Source organism: Globicephala melas, chromosome 10, assembly GCF_963455315.2.
Source record: "Globicephala melas chromosome 10, mGloMel1.2, whole genome shotgun sequence".
Classification (NCBI taxonomy): Eukaryota; Metazoa; Chordata; class Mammalia; order Artiodactyla; family Delphinidae; genus Globicephala; species Globicephala melas.
In genome coordinates, this window is record NC_083323.1 from 17,520,228 (window position 1) to 17,541,797 (window position 21,570).

Below are 21,570 nucleotides of genomic sequence, written 5' to 3' on the forward strand. Positions count from 1 at the left end.
ACCCGGCACCTCCCCTGCCTCCTGAGTCTGAGACCCACCTACCCATCTTCCACTCAATCGACCCCACTAAGTCCACTCGAGGACGTGCGGTATTTGTTTCTAGTGCAGGAGCCAAGAACGCAGGCCCTGGGCTAGGCCAAGTGCAAATTCTCGTCCCGCCATTTTCTGGCTGTGATCTTGGGCAAGTTCATTAACCTCTCTATGCTCACTTCCTAATTTGTAAAATGGGACATTAATGACACTGACCTCAGAAAGGCAGTTGTGAGGATTACAGAGAAGGAGTCATGTGTGCAAAGTACCTGGACAAGTACTAAATTCCCTTTTGCTATTACTACTGTTCTGTTCAGAGAAGTTGTCTTCTCCACAGGATGTACCCTAGTGTCTCCAAGATGGGCTTGCTCATAAAAATCACCTGGAGTACTTGATAAAAATACACATTCCCCACGGTGGTTGATTCCCTTGAGGATCTGATTCTGTTGGTCTAGGGTGAGACACTGGAATCTGTATTTTAACAAGTGCTCAAAACCTAGATTCAATCTCGATTTTGTAATCTAAGAATCATATACTGTTTGGCAAATTACAGAATCTCTCTAAGCCTGTTTCCTCCTATGAAAGATGGGAATAAGACCTATGTAGATTATTGTGAGAATTAAAAAAGTAAAGCCTGTATCATTCTGCATAATGCCTGGTGCATAGCTTCCTTTCCTTTTTCTCATCTTAGTCACTGCATAAAAACAATAGCTTCTTGAACTATTTCTTTCTATATTTTCTTTATTTCATTTTGAAAATTGTTTTTAACAATTTTTCTGGGTTTGTGTTTTCTTTTTTTGAAAAAAAAAAGCTCTAAATATTCCTCTGAATACAACTTTAACTGTATCCCATAAGTATTCTCCTTTCTGTTATTTTCAGTTATCATAGTTTTAATCACCTCTTTGATTCAGTTTTTGAAGAATGTTTCTCAATTTCCAGGTGGGTAAGTTTCCTGAATTTATATTTTTGCTTCTGATTTATGTAATCAGATATTATAGCTGTTATATCACATCTCTGTGAAATGGACTCAGGTTTCTTTTGTGGTTTCTACAAATGTTTCATGGACATAAAAGAAAAATGTGTATTTTCTATTTGTAAGGGCAGAGTTAAACAAACTGAATGATCATGTCGGTCAAATAGTCTGTGTTCTCACTGCTTATTTTGGTCTTTTTCAGTGTTTTCTAAACTGGAGCCATTAAAAAACTCACCTTTGTGATTTTTCCTGTATCCATGTATCAGCTATACTGCTATTTAATACATTTATTTTAAAGGGAAACCAATGTCATTTGTCCTTTTAGCTCAACATGAATATGGGTCTAGCACAGGGCGCTGTAGGTTCTGAAATGTTTGAGAATGAACGTGTTACGGGCTGAACTGTGTCCCTCCCCACCTCCAAATCCCTATGTTGAAGCCCTAAGTTCCAAATGTGGCTGTATTTGGAGATGGGGTCTTTAGAGACGTGATTAAAGTCAAAAGAGGGCATGTGGTCGGGTCCTCAGACAACATGATTGGTGTCCTAAAAGAAGAGGAAATTTGGACACGGACACAGCGATGCATGCACAGAGGAAAGGCCATGTGAAGACACAAGGAGAAGGTGACCGTCCACATGCCAAGGAGAGAGGCCTCAAAAGAAACGAAACCTGCCAACACCTTGCTCTTGGAGTTCTGGCTTCCAGACTCCGTCGTTTAATCTGCACAGTCTGCGGTATTCTGATACAGCAGCCTGGGCAAACTAATACACAGTGAATGAATGGGTAGTTCCCTTCTCAGGTGAGACCCGTCACGGAGACCAAAAGTACTACCTATGACCCAACCTCCACTTCAGCCTGCCCATTGTGGGTTTGGGGCCTCGCGTGCGACTCAAAGAGCAAGTGGACTTGCCTCGGAGCTCACGGGGCTCAGACCTCGCTCTTTGCTGAGGGACCCATGCATGGGTCAGGCCGCCTTGGGCAGCAGCGGTTAAGTGTTGCCCCAGGCCCTGCTGGAGACTCAAACCTTCCTCCTGTTTCGAGACCCACAGCCCCTAAATCACCTGGGACTCCCTTTAGCCCGTTTTTAGGCTTGTTCTGCTGAACTGCCCAGCTGGAAGTTTGGGGATTGAGCTGAGGCCACTTGTCTCCTTCTGTCCTTCAGAGTCCTTTTTGGAAGACTAGACTTTCCCTTGCTTTCCAATCAACCAGCTCTCAGAACAACTCCAAGTTCACAGTAGTAACTTTACACATAATTGTGGAATGAAAGCACAGAACTGGGTCCCACTGATTTTATCATTCTTGATAACATCCATCACCTCATCTTTTCATGACAAGTTCCCTCTTTAGCCTCCTTTTATCTCTTACTCTGACCTGCAGTTGCCTAAAATTTCTCTCTCCAACCCTCCTTCCACTCTTTATTCTGACCAAACAGTGCGATAATAACGGTCGACTTTATCACATGCTTACTCTCAGTGCTTTACGTGTTATCGGCTCATTTAACCCTCACAGCCACCCTAGGAAGGTACAATTAATATTCTCATTTTGAAGATGAGGAAACGAGGCAGAGTGAGGTTAAGCAACTTGGCCAAGAGGTGGCAGAGCTGTGACTCTAACCTACACTGCATGGGTCTGGAGTAGGGGAGGACGCTAATCTGCACCGAACCTGGCTACTCATCATTTACCCAGGGCAGGGATTAGGGTGAAGTGAGTGAGGGGCCGAGGGTGCGGAATCTAATTCTGAGTCGTGCAGGGGCCGCTCCTGCTCTTACAGGACCCTCAGTGTGCCTCTCCTCACCCCGTCTCGGCCCCGCGGTTGTGTACTTTCTCTGCTTCCCAGAGCCCCAGGATGATGCCCCAAAGCGTTGGCCCGCTGTTTGAGGCAACTTACACCTCATCTCTCCACCTTTCTCTCATTTTCTATTTCCATGTCTTGACTGCTTGTCTGTGTGGAACATCCTTTTTCCACCCCTTGAATCTTTTACCACCCCTTGTGGATCTAAAACCTGCCACCTGGCACTACAGGAAGGGTCCCCAGGAGATCCCCTTGAAACAGGAGGGGAAGGGGGCAGGGCACGACATTTTAAAAGAATGACAGCCATAGGACGTGATAAAAACTGGTTAGAACCAACTAGGTCCAAGATGGCAGAAGATTCGACTTCCAGTAGACCTTGAGCCTCATTATACGCTCGCTGCAATACATTAGCTAAATGACACACCCACAGGTGCCATGACAGTTCTGACGCTAAAAGGTCAAAGTGGGCGTGGCCCAATTCCTGGAAATCCCCGCCCCTTCCCCCAAAATAGTTGGTATGATCCTCCCACTCATCAGCCTATGAAATTACCCAGCCCATATTCAGGGCCTCTAGCCTTCTGAGATGGCCTGCACTCTGTCTGTGGAGTGTGTTTCCCTCTAAATAAATCCACTTCTTACCTATCACCTTGTCTCTCACTGAATTCTTTCTGCAAGGAGACATCAAGAACCTGAGCTTCATTAAATCCCGAGACCAAGTGTGTGATCTCAATTAAAAGGCCTTGGGTTCAAGTCCCAATCTGGGTTCTGGCTGGGTTCGAGTCCCAGCATGTGGGTTCATGTCCCAATCTGAGTTGCACAGTTTCACCCTAGTCCTGCTCTGTTCTCCTGGCATGGGGTACCTTCCTTTGGGGCAGCTGCTGGTTTCTAGCAGAGCTTTTCTCCTTTTTATCTGCACTCATGCCCTCAGGGCCTCATCTTTCTCAGGACTTTAAACATCCTCTCTGGGCTGACGCCCTGACATTTAACTCTCTATCTTGAACTTCTTTCTGGAACTCCAGCCTCATGTGTCCAGCTAACCGTCCAAAACCTCTACTCGGATGTCTACAAGGCATCTCAACCTCGGCACCTAAAACTCGAGCTTCTGATATTCCTCTCAAACCTGCCCCTCCTCCGCAGTTTTCCCATCTCAGTGAAATGGCACATCCAGCCTCAATGCTTCCAGTGTTGAAGCCCAAAATGTAGGAGTCATCCTTGAACCTCTCTCTCTCTCTCTCTCACATCCCACATCCAATCCAACACTAAGTCCTATTGGTTCTCCTCTCAAATTATGTCAGACTGGGATTTACTCACCATACCTACTGCTACCACCTTGGACTAAGACATCATCTTCTCACCTCTATCACTGCAGCAGCCTCCACCCACCCAAAGCCTCAGGCTGCCCTCAGACCAGCCACCCGTGTGCTCCTGACCACCTGGAAGTGTGATCAGGAAGTGGGGTCACACCCCTCCTCTGTTCAGAGCCCTCCAGTGGCTCCCAATGCTGCTGCTTCTTACTACAACCAACAAGACCCTACCTGATCTGTTATCTCTTGACCTTGACTTTTATTCTTCCCCTCCTTGCTTGCTGGACTCCGCCCACCATGATGGACTTAGACTCATTCCCCCAACATCCCAGTCATTCTCTGCCTCAGGGCCTTTACACCTGCTGACCTCCCTGCCTGGAATGTTCCTTCCCCCAGGATCTCCTTCACCTCCTCCAAGTGTTCAGTCAAATGCCACCTTCTCTATGGGGTCTTCCCTGACCACCTTAATTAAAATTCCACTCCCCACGCCCCACACACCTCCCCTGCTTAGATTTTTCTCCGTGGCACTTATCACCACTTATTCAATATAATGACTTATGTTATTTTTGCCTATTTCCCTCAACTATAATGTAAACCCCTTGAGGACATGGATTATTGATGTTTTTGTTCACTGCTGAACTCTCCTGCCTAGAACAGTACCTGGTACATAGTATTTGCTGAAAAAATGAGGGAGTAACTGTGTACATTCACCCACCCTACCTGACTGCACACACCTTCAGAGTGAGGTCTGTGTGTGTTTCGGTCAAAGTTCTCTAGAGAAAGTGGACCAGTAGAAGATAAGACAGATGACAGACAGACAGATTCATTTATTATAAAGAATTGGCGCATGCAAATATGGAGGCTGGAAGTCCCACCATCTGCCATCTGCAAGATGGAAAATCAGGAAAGCGTTGGAGTAGTTCAGTCTGAGTCTGAAGGTCTGAGAACCAGGACCGCGGAGGGTCAATGTTCCAGCTCAAGCAATCAGGGAGAAAGAGCCAAATTCTTCCTTCCTTTTATTAAGGCCCTCAATGGATTGGGTGATGCCCACCCACACTGGAGAGGGCAAACCATTTTACTGAGTCCACTGATGAATGCAATTTCATTCAGAAACATCCTCAAGACACTCTCAGAAATACTGTTTAACCATCTGTCTGGGCATCCCTGTGACACAGTCAAGCGGACACATAAATTAACCATCAGTGTTCATTCACTCTGTATCCACTGTGCCTTGATGTACAGCACATGCCATGCAGTTTGTTTCTTGTCTCTTCACTCCTTTAGCAATTGCTCTTCCAAGGTGCTGCTTTTGCAATTACGAGGCAGGCTCTACCTCATTTTCCCGACAGACAAGAAGGCGTCCCCATCATGCACGCAGGAAAGCCAACACGGAGGGCTCTGATGCCTCCCTTCAGGTCAGTCTGCATGCATTTCCTGCACACCTACTGTGTGCTGACCACAGGGCCAAGGACCTACCTATTGGCTTTTTCAGAGTCAACACATGCTTCCATGCCCTTCAGCTTCACAGCAATCAGAGTGTGCTTACATGGCTGGGTGTTTTTAAGCACGTAGGAGAATTTACAAAGGAGATGGTGGCAGGAACAAAGTAGCATCATGTTGTAGAAAAGCACATAGTTGGAAGCCAGATGGCTTCTGGTCTCAGATCTGTGTTTAGCTGTTTAACCTTGACCTTGATGTTGATCAGTCAGCTTCACCTGTCCAGCCCTCAGTTTCTGCATCTGTAGACGGACTTGGAGAAGCTGACCTCCCTTGCCAATCTCAAAGCCTATGAAATAGCGCCTGAGAAACGAACAGCTGCAGTAAGGTTGTGCAGTGATGGGATCAGGCTCAGAGACAGCCAAGGGGTCCAGAAAACCCTGCTCTGCTCAGCTCCTCCAGAGACTCTTAGGAGTGCCCAGAGGGCAACGTACGGCATCAGTGATACAGGGCATCAGCAGAACAGGGTCTGCAGGAAAAACCTTGGCTCCTTAGAGTGAATTTCAAATTAAAAACAAAAATTTTTTTAAGCTCTTTTCTTTTTCTAAATAAAATCTTTTGAAATGTTAAAAGTTGAGTGCTCTGATTTTAAGTGGGTTTAAGGAAAGAGGACCTGGCCTGCTTGTTGTGCGACCCCTCCAACTCCCACGTATTCATTATCGACTGCTGTGTCACAATTACTCCCAAACTTAGTGCATGTTTAGCCCATTCCCAGACCTCATATCAAGGATGGACTCATGGATGGTCAGGAAAGGCCTTCTGCTGGATTCTCTGTCTTTAGAGTCTGGTCTCCTAGCTCCTGCGTGAGACCTTGATGGACACATTCCTGCTCCGGGCATTCTAATACTCCCAGCTACCCCCTCCCCACCTTTTAAAGCTATTTGAATAAACTACTGAGTAGATACAAAGGAACATTTGTAACAAACATATATAATGATGCAACAAATGCACAAGTCCTCCACTTGGGTTAGGAGAGAAGCCTTTAGGTCCTGGGTGCCCCTTCCTGACTCCAGCCTCTGCCCTGTCCCTTCATAGGTAACCACCAGCTTAAACTCCAGATTTTCCATTTTGAATTTGTTTCCCTTGTGGTTCTACTCCAACTGTCCATCCAAACACACATACATATTGCTTAGTTTTGCCTGTTTATGTATATAATGGAATCACACTGTACATATGCCTTTGACTTTTTCACTCATTGATCCACTGTTTGTAACATGTATCTTGCTGTTACTTCGTCTTCTGTTGTATGGATACACCGCAGTTGACCTGTCCATTCTTGTTCTGATGAATATTTGGGTTGTTTCCATGTTTCGTTTTTTTGCTATTGCTAACAGTGTCGTGTCTTTTGGTGCATAGATGTGCATCTGTGCTGGGTACATACCTAGAGTATGCACAGGATCTTGACTTTACTGGGTCATGTCAAATCATTTTCCAAAGTGACTGTACCAATTTACACTCCTCACAGCAATAAATGTGTCCCATTTGCACCACAGCTTTGCCAACGTTTGATACTGTCAGACTCTCTAAACTGTGCCACAGAATGGGTCAGAAGTGGTATTTCACAGCAGTTTAATTGTATTTCCTCAACAAGTGACGTTGGCCATTTTTATGTTTATGCCCTTTCTACTTTCATTAACATTTGGGTCAAAGGTTCCTGACACGAGAGATTAACAGTGTCCTGAAGTGGTCATCTCTGATAGGTACAGATCCAAGTGGTAAGGCTCTACCTGCCCACCCAATTACACGAAGCTTTACGTGCCTCCGTAGTGCACGTGTAGGCTTCGTGCTGGAAGCTACGCGGCACACAGACGCAAAGAACCCTAATTATCTAGAAGTGGGCTCGTGCAGGGTAACCTGAAGTGCTCTAGAGAAAGTACAGAGCCCTGTGGAGTACACGCAGAAGGAGCTCTGGCTGGAGGCAACCCAGCGCAGGGGGGTTAGGAGCGGTGTCTTTGGGGCAGAGGTCAGAGGTGCAGGTGACTGGCCCAGGGTCTGACAGAGGGCCCAGAGCCTATTTACAGGGCTTTGGAAGACCCTGAGGACTCGGGGCAAGGGAAGTCTGAGGAATAAGATCCTGGCAATAGTGTGGAAATACACCGGCAGTGTTACGACCAGTTAGAAAAAGCACTAAAACATCTCAGACAAGGTGTTTGTTAGTTGTGCGGACCACACTGCTCGAGGGCACGTGAAAACACGACGGGACCCCAGGCTTCAGCTCAGTCGCCCTTCATGAAAGCTCCCACCCGTCAGAGATGAATGAGGCAGACTGCAAGGTGGTCGAGAGGTCTGGGCCTTTGAAGTCACAGACTTCTCTGGCTTCAAAAGTGTGCTATACCACTACCTAGCTGTGTAACCCTGAGCAAGGATTCCTACCTCTGAGCCTGCTCTTCCATCTGTAAGCGGGCACAGGAGCTTCCTGAAAGGGCTGTTATGTGCCTGGTACATGCTGCAGTAACAAGCACTTAGTGGTACTGTTAGCACTCTGCAGTTACTCAGGACAGAGAGGAACTCTGGGAAGGTTTTTGTTAAGGATTACCACAAGATAGGAGTTTCTGCTCATCAACTGATGCATCAGAAAATTAAGTGCATATGAGTGAATAATCTGGGCCTGACAATAAACATCAATGTAAACACTTACTGAACCCCGGGTATGTGCCCGATCCAGTTCAGAGAGAAAGGAAGGCTCATGTACCCTCACAGTGCTGTTGTCAGGTGGGGCAGGTGGGGCGGTTTTGCCACCTTAAAAACTAAGATGGACAGATCAAGTGGGGATAAGCTCAAAAATGGAATCTGGAATGCCAACACGGCTAAAATGTGAACCTCAGCACACCCACCAGGCCCCGCAGCACAGCATCGATGAAACTTACTCAGCACCTAGTTCTCACGATCGCCAATAGGAGCCCGGAAGTCCATTTGCCTGTCAGCTGAACAGTCCCAAGACCACCATTCAACAAGAGCCACACAGGGTGGATATTAACAGCTTTTAAGGTTTCACATGGTTTCTTTTCAGAAGATTTGTAACAAAAATACACGGAATTTAATACGAGTTCTGATACACGGGGCAATTACGCAGACAAGTCTATAAAGTAGAATCCTTCTCGTGGGGGCAGAACATTCTATTCCACAAAGAAGACAGAATCACAACATGATTAGGCATGATCACCCCGTACTGCCTATCTTCTAATTTCAGAGACTGGCAGACTTGGAGAAAAAAACAAATTTAAAAATAAATAAAGAAAACTGAACACAGTCAGCTGTCGCAATTCCCCTCCCCTCTTTTCCTTTTCCCATTGTCTCCACACAGCCAGATGGGACGGAGGGTGAGGCAGGGCTGTGAGGCAGACAGGGTCAGGGGATCTGCTGACTAAATGCTGGGCAGGCGCTGAGTTCCCTGAGGTGACAGAGAAACGTACTTTCAATCAACCACTCAGTGCTGTAGCGAGATACACACACAGAGGGGAGGGAATGAAAAAGGAGCTACAAGAACTGCTGGTGGGAGGTCTGACGTCCACAACATGTTTAAAATCCAACTTCTGTAGTGGGAAAACGGCCTAAATATGATCCGTCGCCAGTACATTTAGGCAGAAATCTGTAACTGTAGGGTTAATACCTCTTTGTGATAATACGAGTTGGAATGCTAATGGAGCAGAAACACTTCTGCCCAAATTCCACCAAGTACAGTCAACAGAAAAAGCCAAAACCATTTGGTTTTTACACGAAAGTCCTTCATATCCACCTGTGTTCAAAAATAATAAATTATGATATTAACAGCTTTCTTTAAAAGAGTAATTACCACAAGAGTTAAATTGTTAAGTGTGGAAAGACATTTCTCCTATGAATATAGTTCTTAGGAAGGGATAGATGCATAACACACATGAAAAATAAAGCTGTAGTATTTTGTGATTTTAGCTTAAAGCAAAAGCCACCCCCCAAAAAGTCTTTAAACAAGCGTTAAATGTTTCCCATTGCAAAAGAGCTCAGCTCACTTAGACCAGCACACAATGGACTAAACAACGACATTTATTGTTTTTCCCCATTTCGGCTGTGCATCTGCCTCCGTGATGAAGAACAGTGGAGATCACGCTGTACGACCAAGTTCCCTGCATTGGAATATTCCTCCTAACAGGCTGGCCAGGTAGCCATTTCATCATCAGTGGTATAGTGCCTGGGAGCACACCTGGCCAGTGGTGACCACTTGTTTTGGGGAGATGCTCTCTCCCCGGGACAAGCCTAGGAGCCACGGTGCGCCGTCCCAGCAACGAGCCACCTTATTTGCACACGGTGGCCACGACTTGCTTTTGGATAAAAACTGTCTGCTATCATCTCTACTTTCACTAACACGGCGGAGAAAAAAAATTACCAACCTGAGAAAGGTTGACAGTGAGAATAAGAAAACCTACAAAGGAAAGGCCATGCAAAAACTGCTTCGACGGTTCCATCACCACCCACCGCGCGGGCTTGAGGCTGGTGACTTCATGGACGCCCCTCTGCGAAGCGCTGCCGAAAGCCAGTTTCAAGTGCGTCATGCTGACCCCAGTGCGATGCTGCCTGCCACCCACGCGTCACCTCCGGCCCATGAGATCCAAGGGGGCCTCGGGGCTCTAAGCACAGGACACGTGGCTGCTGAAGCCCCAGAACCTTCCGCAAACTTCGCCTTGGACTTGGGCAAGAAATACGTCAGTGGTTTGGAGTCCTGGCAGCAGCACCCACACTGGGGCTTAACCTCAGCAACCGGTCTGGAGGATGTTCTCCCCCGAGCGCTTGGTCACCGACAGTGTCGTGAATACCTGCAGGGAAGGAGACAGCATGAGACTCGGACACGGGCGCAGAAGTTAACTGGGCGCAGCTCAGGTAACACCACGGGACTAAGAATGACTTGAGTGAGTACTTACAACAGAGATGTAATATGACCAAGGTAAGCATTTCAACACCAACGTGAAAGAGAAAAAAATGTAGCTTATATCTAATAAAGCACTTACTTGCATGAGGGTGATTAAAATAATACCCTGGTTGTTTACCAGTTCTCTAAAAGAAATGTACCATGAAATATTCTGGACACATAGAAAGAAGTGAAGTGTACTATCATGAACACCCTTGTGCTCACCCAACTCAGGGAGCTTCGTAACACATGGTTCGAGCCCCATGTGTATCCCCTTCCTGATAACTTTCCCCCTCCCCGCCCCCTGACTGGTGCTTTTCTTTTGTAGGTTTTTAAAAACTTAATATGCAAATGGCAAGATGGTATATACATCCTCTTCTGCTACCTGCTTTCTTGGCTCAATACTTTATTTCTATTATTCACGCATACGGACACAGATAGCTCTAATTCTTCCATTTCTCACTGAATAGTATTCAATTACTATAGTATACGATACCATATTAGAGTATAGTATATATACTATAGTAGTGCTCTCCAACCTTTTCGGCACCAGGGACCGGTTTCGTGGAAGACAATTTTTCCGTGGCTGGAGGGGGGCGGGCAGGAAGGGGGTGACGGTTCAGGGAGTAATGCAAGCGACGGGGACTGGGAGATGAAGCGTCCCTCGCTCACCTGCCGCTCACCTCCTGCTGTGTGGCCCAGTTCTTAACGGGCCACGCCCAGGGGTTGGGGACCCCTGTACTATAGTATTCAATCACTCAAATAGTGAGTATATTACAAATTACATACCCAGGCTCCTTTTGCTGGCCACTCAAGCTATAACCAATATGCTATCTGCAACGTGCTATGACATTCTGGTACATCTCCCTGCACCTGGAGCTAGAGGTACAACTGCTGGGTGCGAGGGCAGGATTGGCTAGATTTCCAAAGTGCCTGACGAACTGATGCTCTCACTTGCAGTGACTGACAAGTCCTCCTGGTTTCACACCCTTGAAACATTGGTCCTTGTGGACTTAGAGCCTAAGAACTTTAGTTGGCTTTGATTTGCTACTACTGAGGATTGCCTATACCAAAAAAACAAGGGCTCTCAAACCTTAAAGCCTGTTCACGCTGATTAAAATACACGGAAATTACAGATTCTAATTTGGCAGATCTAGGGTGGGCCCCAGGAATCTCATTTTTAGCAAGAGTCCCAAGTGATTCTAACGCAGGTTGCCTAAAGACCACAGATTAGAACTTCTTGAGGAACACCAGTGTAGGCAACGCACTGAGAATTTAACGCAGAACTCAAAGCCTAGAAGCCCACTGCGTGGTAAACTAACCATTGGTCGCTTAACTTTGTAGTCTCCCCAAACAGGAAACCTGCAGCTCTCCTACAGTCTATCTGTAACAGTAACTAAGTTGCCAAATCCAGAGGGCACCTTGCCGCTCTCATTTCTCAGCCTCTCTGTAGCATTTCTTGTTGTCGATCTCAATGATCTTCTAACAATTCTTTCTTCTTTTTGCTTCCGTGAAAGCACTCTTTCCTGTTTCCTTCTTTTGTGGCTACTCCTCAGCCATGGCTTAGAGGTGTGCTGCTGAAACACCGATTTTTTTTTTTTAATTAATTTACTTATTTATTTATTTTTGGCTGCATTGGGTCTTGGTCGCTGCACACGGGCTTTCTCTCATTGCGGCGAGCAGGCGCTACTCTTCGTTGCGGTGCACGGGCTTCTCATTGCAGTGGCTTCTCTCGTTGCGGTGCACGGGCTCTAGGCACGCGGGCTCAGTAGTTGTGGCTCGCGGGCTCTAGAGTGCAGGCTCAGTAGCTGCGGCGCACGGGCTTAGTTGCTCCGCCGCATGTGGAATCTTCCCCCCGGACCAGGGCTCGAACCCATGTCCCCTGCAGGCGGATTCTTAACCACCGTTCCAGGTGGCACGTCCCTGAAACACTGATTTTCCCCAGCCCTTAGGGTGTTCAGAGCCCCAGGGCACGTGGGCTGCAGAACCAGGTGCCTGATCTGCTTATTCCAGTGCCACCGTCCACACGTGCACGACATGAACAAGGCCAGGCAGCATGGCCCTAAGGGTCCTTCCTCAGCTCTCTCCCCTTTAGATGCTCTCGTCATGGTCTCATTCAGGCAATTACTCCCTTTTAGGCAGATGGCTCCCGGTGAATGGCAGCGCCACTACTTGATTGACCAGGCCACGCGCCACGCATCTGGAATTGACCCTTCATTGACCCTTAATTCCTCTATTTCCATTACTGCTGATGTACCATCAATTAGTAAGTCTTAGATATGTTGTTTCTTTTCTGTCAAATCTGATCCCTCTTCATGTTAAGTCTGACTGAACTATGAGATTTTTGTTAGTTTCCAAAACATATGGTGCCTTCACCTCCCTGTGATGACACTGTGTGGACCACACATTATACATTCCCGCCCTACTGGACACAGACGTGGAGGGCAGGGGCTTGCTCTGGCCAAGGATACATGTGGAAGTGGGAAGCATCACTCCTGAACAGAAGCCTTGGGCACCAAGGTGCTTTTCCTATACCTCCTGTCCCTCTGCCATTCAGCCAGCTGTGCCCCTAGGAGAGGCTGCCCCACCAGCCAGGTCCTGGAGTGATGATGGAATTGGAGCTGAGCTGCAGCTGTTCCATGATGACCTTAGAGCACCACAAGGAATAAACCTCTGTTTTTATAGGAAAAAAAACCCAAACAAAATCACCACCCAAACTGATCATCTATACTGTCCAGGCATGAAAACATAAAAGGACTTTGTGTAAAATCAATTAAACTTAGAAACTTATTTGGCTGCTGAATACAATTAAGATTTCAATCCAGGGGCTTCCCTGGTGGCGCAGTGGTTCAGAGTCCGCCTGCCGATGCGGGGATGCAGGTTCGTGCCCCGGTCTGGGAAGATCCCACATGCCGCGGAGCGGCTGGGCCCATGAGCCATGGCCGCTGAGCCTGTGCATCCGGAGCCTGTGCTCCGCGACGGGAGAGGCCACAACAGTGAGAGGCCTGCGTACCGCAAAAAAAAAAAAATTTCAATCCAAATCTTTTTGGTCACACCAAGTAAGTTGAAAGGTAACTCTAAGTAAGATTCTGCAGAGTCCATTTGTCCTACTCTAACCCAGACCGACCTTTGAGAACCACTGAGTAAGTGTCATACTGAGACAGGAGGCTATGGCTGATTTGGGAGAGACCCCAGTGGAAGCGAGACTCATCAAGTGCTTGTATCACTGTCAGCACACCTGGACAAGCTTTTTGGTCAGCTGCATTCTCTGATTCCTGAGAAACAACTGGTCTCCTGATTTTTATTTTTATTTATTTATTATTATTATTTTTTTGCGGTACGTGGGCCTCTCACTGTTGTGGCCTCTCCCGCTGCGGAGCACAGGCTCCGGATGCGCAGGCCCAGCGGCCATGGCTCACGGGCCTAGCCGCTCCGCGGCACGTGGGATCCTCCCGGACTGGGGCACGAACCCGTGTCCCCTGCATCGGCAGGCGGACTCCCAACCACTGCGCCACCAGGGAAGCCCTGGTCTCCTGATTTTTAATACAAAGAGGAAAGAGCACAAGAAATCGAGGCCACTTTGACTTATATAGGTCAAAGCAACAGGAATCAACATCAAAAATACTTGTGAATAAAAGGGGAAAATACTTTTGTGTAAAGGAGGAACAATACTGAGAAAAACCCGTGGTCTATTTTAGCCTTAAAAGCAGCAACAAAGCCTTTTTTCTTCCTATATATCAGCAGCGCCTCAAAAAAGTCAGACCCAAGTAATGATGGCTAGTAAAACATTTAAAGTATGAACCCAGAAGAAAAATGTGTGAACAGCTTGCATCCAAAAAAACAGTAATTATAAGAAAAAAAAGGTTCATCCTTGTTAATAAAGATGTGTGAAAATCCTTGAAATAGTTATCTTTCATACTTATTAAAGAAAAAGTTACACTGAATTTTGCAACGTTTTCATTAGCACTCAAATTCAACACTGATGACACTGTAAACTAGTACAATTCTTCTTTGAAAAGCAATACAACTCCCTTGTTTAAAAAATGTGTGACTGTGGATGAGGACAGAACAGAAAGATAATATGCGATAATGAAAATAGCTGTGTTCGGATGATGGTATCACGGGCAATTTAAAACACCATCAAACATGCTCTCTCTCCAATTTTCATAAAGGAAGAAAAATAATGAGGTAGGGAATACATTAAAGCAAATTCCAGGCTTGTGAATTTGCAAGCTTATGTTTTATTTCTCAGGAATTAATTTAGAAATAGAACTTGTAGGACATGTGGTTAAAAAACTAAACCCATCAAAAATGGAAACAAATTAAGGGGGAAAAAAAGAGCTCTTATCAATAGCCAGGACATGGAAGCAACCTAAATGTCCACAGACAGATGAATGGATAAAGAAGATGTGGCACATGTATACAATGGAATATTCCTTAGCCATAAAAAGGAACGAAATTGAGTTATGTGTAATGAGGTGAATGGAACTAGAGTCTGTCATACAGAGTGACGTAAGTCAGAAAGAGAAAAATAAATAACCGTATGCTAACGCACATATATGGAATCAAGTGACTGATGAACCTAGTGGCAGGGCAGGAATAAAGACCCAGATGTAGAGAATGGAGTTGAGGACACAGGGAGGGGGGAAGGGTAAGCTGGGACGAAGTGAAAGAGTGGCACGGACATACATACACTAACAAATGTAAAATGGATATAGTGGGAAGCAGCCGCATAGCACAGGGAGATCAGCTCAGTGCTTTGTGACCACCTAGAGGGGTGGGATAGGGAGGGAGGCTCAAGAGGGAGGAGATATGGGGATATATGTATGCATATAGCTGATTCACTTTGTTGCACAGCAGAAACTAACAACACTGTAAAGCAATTATACGCCAATAAAGATATTAAAAAAAAAGAGCTCTTATCTATTTTTCTTATACTGGAAACCATGCTGATGTTAAAGAGATGGGGGAAGCCAAACTGCTGCTGCTGGTTAGGCTAAACGGAAAAACTGATGGGGTCAGTTCTTACACATATTTTATACGTGCAGAGCTGCGTTAGAATTTTCATAAAAATACATGTAAAAAAAATGAGCAGAGGCAGCTTTTCGATCCCAGCACAAAGAACACTCACAAAAGGGCAAATGCGATAGGCACGTACCTCACATTTCTTATCTGGCCAACACCTCCCAGCCTCACAAGACCCCCTTCACTGAAGACTGTGATCATGTTGACTATTAATAAAACAAAACTTCTGACGTTTGGCACTACAAGTCATTTTAAGACATTTCACAGGGTCTTCTCTCTGATGCTCCTTCTTCTTGAGCCATTTTTTTCCCTCTACAAATAAACTTAAGTTGAAATTATTACTCAAAATGATGTGTAATCAGTTTCCTATTCAACTATTACTGCTCAGATGTCCAGAATAAATTATCACCGTATCGTCCTCACACTGAATAACGCTCGTGCCATCACTGACACCCGAGGCCTTAAGACCCCCTCTCTCGTACTGAAACCAAGGGGCCTTCAGTCAAAACAACAGGAGTCCCTCCTCCTCCTCCAGCAATTCCAGAAGGAAACCCTTTGGAAACTATTTTGCTCCAAAAAGCAAAGCCTCCACTGAGGAATTCATCAACTTTTGTAAGCAATTACTTCTGAGAGCCAAAGGTTGTGCAATTGCCCAGGTTATTCTATCGAAATGGTACAGAAGAGTTCATTCAATGAATCATTCTGCAAACCACCCACAGCTGGCACGGGAGCCGGGCTAGTTCTAAACACTTGAAAGCAATGCCCAGGACCAATTTTCAAATTATTACTGTTTCTAATCCATCCAACGGACTGACATTTGTGAAGTTTGATAAAAATGATTAGGAAACAAACTTTTAAAAGGCATGTAAAATTAAAACCCAAATTTTCTATTATATCAGATACTGTCAAATTACCCTTTAAGTTTCTAAACCTTTTTTCTTCATTTCCATCCCGATCTCATTACGGACTAGTAACAAACATTCTCTGGACTGCATTTTGAGTGGCACTCCTGTACAGCACATGGCTGTTTGCTAAAAAAACAAACAGAAAAAACAACCAGTGGGTCCACTAGCAAATCCAATTACATACTATGCCAGCCAGAATCAGCATTTAGCAAGAGTGCCCCTAAAAATCCCCTACTGATCAAATTTTACTTTCCCTTAATCAAGAAGCTTTAAGGAAGATTTCCGCAGTCAGAATTTTGTCATAAGTGTTTGGTTTTTCAAAATCTAGTTTCTAAGCAAGTTGCTCAAAACCAGAGGTAAAAGCAATCACCAGAGGAGCTTTCTCGAAATATACCTCCTTGCTCCACCTCCCCTCTCCCCAAAACGCTGTAACGATGACTTTTTAGTCAAGCCACATCTTCTGTAATGAAATACCCTGGGGAAAACCAGCTAACACATGCAGTTACTGAGTATCTGCCGAATGCCAGGGACTCCCCTAGATACTTTCTGCACAGCATGGCCCATTGGCCCTGTGAGTTATAGCATCTCCACGTCAAATGCTGTGGGAAGGTGTGTAGAGCATCGTCTGCACTGCGTGGTGTCTCGGAAGCCAGCCTGCCTGAGTTTGGATCTTGGTTCTGCCACTTCCAAGCTGTCAGGTCACTCAACCGCTCTGTCCTCAATTCCCTCAGGTGTTAAATGGAGACACTCCTGCCACCCACCCTGTGGGGTTCCTGTAAGGACTAATAAGTAGGTCAGCACGCGGAGGGCAGGGTCCTGACACAGTCAGTAAGCCCTCAGGAACCTCAGCGCTTCTGCAGTGTGATTCCCCGGGAAGCTGCTCTTTCTACGACTGCTCCCTACTTCAAGCCGCAAATGTGAACCACTCTCAGTTCTTCCCATTTCCAAACAGCGGGCTAGTGCGACCAACTCCATCTCCTATTCCCTCCCGCCTGGACCGTGTCTTCTGACACACACTGCCACGACCCCGGTCAGGCCCCTGCCCCTGCCCGCCTCCAGACGTGCCTCGGAGGGACCTCTCCCCACAGCGCAGGCGGAGGGATTTCTCTCAGTAAGGTGTCTGATCACGTCCCCCCCACCCACCCCTGGACCCCGACCCCGACCCAGCTTTAAAGCACTCTTAGCTGAACTGCAATGGCCCCGGGATAAAGTCAAAATGTCCCGCCTTGGTTTATGAGGCCATGACCTTCCTACCTACTTCTCCAGCCTAATTTTATCATTTTTCTTAGCCCTCTCTGAGCTCTTCAAGCTACAGCAGCGCTCAGGGACCTGAAAGGCCATGAGCTCTTCCACAGAGCTCTCGTATCTGGCGTCCCCTGACCCTAGGGCTCGCCGCACTGGACTGCAACTGGCACTTCCCTCACCTGCCTCCCTGCTCCGACGCACATCCTAAATCCTTGCTGCTCCCCAGGGCCCAGCACAGTGCTAGGCACATGGCTGCACGACAGGTGCGCTCAGAGGGTGAGAAAATAGCATCCAGGGTTTTAATCTCGTTAATCAGCCGCCAGCTTGGAAAAAAGAAAAAGAAAAAAAAGCCCCATCAGAGGAGAAGAACATTCACCTCTGAGCTTCAAGGTCATAAGAGAACCAACAGATGGAGAGGCACAGTGGCAAACATCAAGACTTAAAAAGGGTTCCCATGGTGCCAGGCGTACGGCGGGAACAGGCCTTTGGCTGGCCTCCCTGCGGGCCCGGGCTTCAGGAGGACACCTGCCTCTTCACTGCACCTCTCTGCCCAGCTGGCAGTCATCCTGCCAAGAAGCTGCCGCGCTCTCACTGCTGCTGGCTCACAACACAACACGACACGACACGATACAACACAACCAAGTGAGGCGGCAGGAGGCAAGCACACGTCAGCCTTTTCAACCAGCCCACTGAGAACCAAATTCAGATTAAAAAGTTAGACACTCGCAGAACCAAGTAGGGAAGTTACGTCTTCATCTCTGTCAGAGATGACTGTTCTTATTTTAAAGTATCTTAGACTTTTAAATATACTCACTGTCGTGGGTTGAATTAAGTCTCCCAGAAAGATGTTCAAGTGCTAAGCCCTGGTAATGTGCACATGACCTTATTTGGAAACAAGGTCTTTGCAGATGTAACCAAGTTAAAATGAAATCATGCTGGATCAGCGTGGGCCCTAATCCAAAGACTAATTATCCTTACAATAGGAGGGAAATTTGGCTCAGATACACAGGAGACAAGATCACATGAAAAGCGGAGGCAGAGACTGGAGTGATGTGTCTACAAGCTGAGAAATGTCAAGACCTGCAACCCCAGAAGCTGAAGCGGCAAAGAAGCCATCCTCTCTAGAGCCTTTGGAGGGAGCACAACCCTGCTGACACCCTGATTTCAGACTCTAGCCTCCAAAACTCTGAGAGAATAGATTTCCATTGTCTTCAAACGCCCAGTTTGTGGTGGTTTGTTACATCAGCCCCAGGAAACTAACACACTAAGTGTTCTTGAAAAAAAAAAAAAAATTAAGTTAATTGGCTCCTTCCCTAGACAGTCTCAGTCATTACACTGAATAAAAGACATACTGGGCTTCCCTGGTGGCGCAGTGGTTGAGAGTCCGCCTGCCGATGCAGGGGACACGGGTTCGTGCCCCGGTCCGGGAAGGTCCCACATGCCACGGAGCGGCTGGGCCAGTGAGCCATGGCCGCTGAGCCTGCGCATCTGGAGCCTGTGCTCCGCAACGGGAGAGGCCACAACAGCGAGAGGCCCGTGTACCACAAAAAAAAAAAAAAAAAAAAAAGACATACTGCCTGTTCTTTAAGAGCTTTTAAAATCTATTCTCTTTTCAATTTTTATTTATTATGTTTGAAATTTAGTTTTGCTTCACAAGAACAACAGTTTTCAAAAAAAGAAGAAAAAAACCCCACACAGAACAAAACAACACATACACACAAAGTTTTCTGTGAATAATGCCACTAAACAGGTGCTTATTAATACAGAGGAAGACACTATCCCTACTCAGGGAAAAGGCAAAGAAAAAGGAAATGAGAACATTTTTCCAGGCTGCAGTTCTCAGTTCCATGCCTAAGCCTCTTTATGAGATAACCTCTCCCCACCTCCAAGTTCTCCAGCGTAGACACTTTTTTTGGTTTCCAGGCCCTACTTGGTGGTATCACAATATTCGACTCTTGGAATGAGCACTGACAGGCATGAAGAAACACTGACACCCAGAGGCCCACATTGGTCAATTTCCAGTTCTACTGCCATTTGCTTGATCTTTTACAAGCCTCACTTTCATTCTCATTCTTTAATGTCAAAAGCTCACAAGGTAGACATCATTTAGCCTCCAGGTAGCTCAGGGATAACTAGGATTGATGCTCTTTCTGGGTATGAACAGCATTATTAGCTGACTGCCAGGAAAATAATTTAGGACACATGATAAATAAAAGATTTGAGGCACATCTCTATAAAGCACTCTCATCATTTTTACCATTTAATAGCATGACGGTACTATCTGGTTACCAGGAATGAGAAACATATGAAAGAGAAAAAATCATTTCTAGAGACAAGGCTTTCTTTTGAGATATTCTCCACCACTAATAAGCTCTAAGGAGGTAAAAGTAGCTCGAGTACAGCAGAAAGAACACCAGCTGCAGAGTCCTAGATCTGCCTCCTGTAAGCCAGGTGACGCTGTCACTTTGAAACAGAGCCTTTAAAACGTAGTGACCCACCTCTGCGCAGACGGGGTGGATTCCGATGGTGCCGTCCAGCTGGTCTTTGGTCAGCCCGCACTTGAGAGCTACTGCGAAGCCCTGGGTAACTTCTCCAGCATTTGGACCCAGTACGTGGAAGCCCACAACACGCTCCTAAGGTACAAAAAAGTAATAAAATTATGCGGCTTTTCCCCCCTTAACAGACTGGAATATTTCCCCAGTCTAATCTAAAACCCCCATTCAGAAATGGCCAAGGCTTATACTAATGCTTGCTGCTAAAAGCTGTCTAGGCTGCAGATACTCCAACGTGGGCCAGTACAGCACGTGTGGTCACATCAAGCAAGAAGGGAAAGACAGGAATCGGCCATGGATGATGATGAAGAGACACATGAAAAGCAAAAATGTGTGCAACCCATAAGCAGCAAAATGTTCTGGAAAATGTTTTCAAAGGGCCGTTCCATTGTGCCCTCATCTCCTCTATCTGATTGTCTCAAAGCTCCAGATAAACGACCTGTGGTAGCTGAAACATTGAAGAGCAACCATTCAAATTAAAAAATCATTTACACTAAAGTTTTGGGGGTAGATAGCACAGACTTAAGATCCTTCCAATGTGAAAACACTTTTAAAAAAATTTCTTATTGGAGTATAGTAGTTTACAATGTTATATTAGTTTCAAGTGTACAGCAAAGTGAATCAGTTATGCATATACGTACTTTTCTAGATTCTTTTCCCATATAGGCCATTACAGAGTACTGAGTAGAGTTCCCTGTGCTATAAAGTAGGTCCTTATTAGTTATCTATTTTACATATAGTAGCGTGTATATGTCAATCCCAATCTCCCACTTTATCCCCCCCCTTACCCCCTGAACCACAAGTTTGTTTTCTACATCTGTGACTCTATTTCTGTTCTGTAAAAAAGTTCATTTGTACCTTTTTTTTTAGCTTCCACATAAAGCAATATCATATGATATTTGTCAATCTCTATGAGTGAAAGCAAGAAAAAAAAATATTTGGCAACTCTGAAATACCTGTGTGGGAATTATTTTGGATAAATTCTAAATCCCAACCTCAGGCTACCTCTGCCAAGAGCAGGGAAGCCTGTTGCGTTCTACTGCACAGACTTTCCGAGCCAGCTCGGGGGAAGTGCATCCAGTCCAGCACCCTCACAACAGACCAGGTAGCTCGGGTGGTGAGGTGCAGAGCCTGACCTAAGGTGCCATGCTCCCTGGAAACAATCAGGAAAGGCATTCTGTACGTGATACATTCCATGTTAGACTCTTACATTATTCATCCTGACAGTCAGGGGTTGTGTATATGGATAAATAAAACACAAAATATACTAGGCTCTTAAAATATGCTAGATTTACATGTAATAATATGGATAAATCTCAAACTGAGATTCAAAAACAAAAAAGTGCAGTCTTCTATTTAGCTGAGGATAC

The 21,570-nt window shown here is 45.9% G+C and overlaps 1 protein-coding gene across 3 annotated transcripts in view; it reads right to left on the reverse strand.

The window, feature by feature from the left end:
- Positions 1-8,561: 8,561 nt before the first annotated feature.
- Positions 8,562-21,570, reverse strand: part of TXNRD1 (thioredoxin reductase 1) — a 72,627-nt gene continuing 59,618 nt past the window's right edge. For all 3 annotated transcript variants that reach the window (XM_030856206.3, XM_030856207.3, XM_030856208.3), the window contains exons 13-14: positions 20,147-20,281; positions 8,562-10,381 (exon numbers count right to left, since the gene is read on the reverse strand). In XM_030856206.3, coding sequence (XP_030712066.1) covers positions 10,319-10,381; positions 20,147-20,281 — 198 coding nt within the window. In that variant the 3' untranslated portion in view covers positions 8,562-10,318. The remainder of the gene's footprint in view (positions 10,382-20,146; positions 20,282-21,570) is intronic.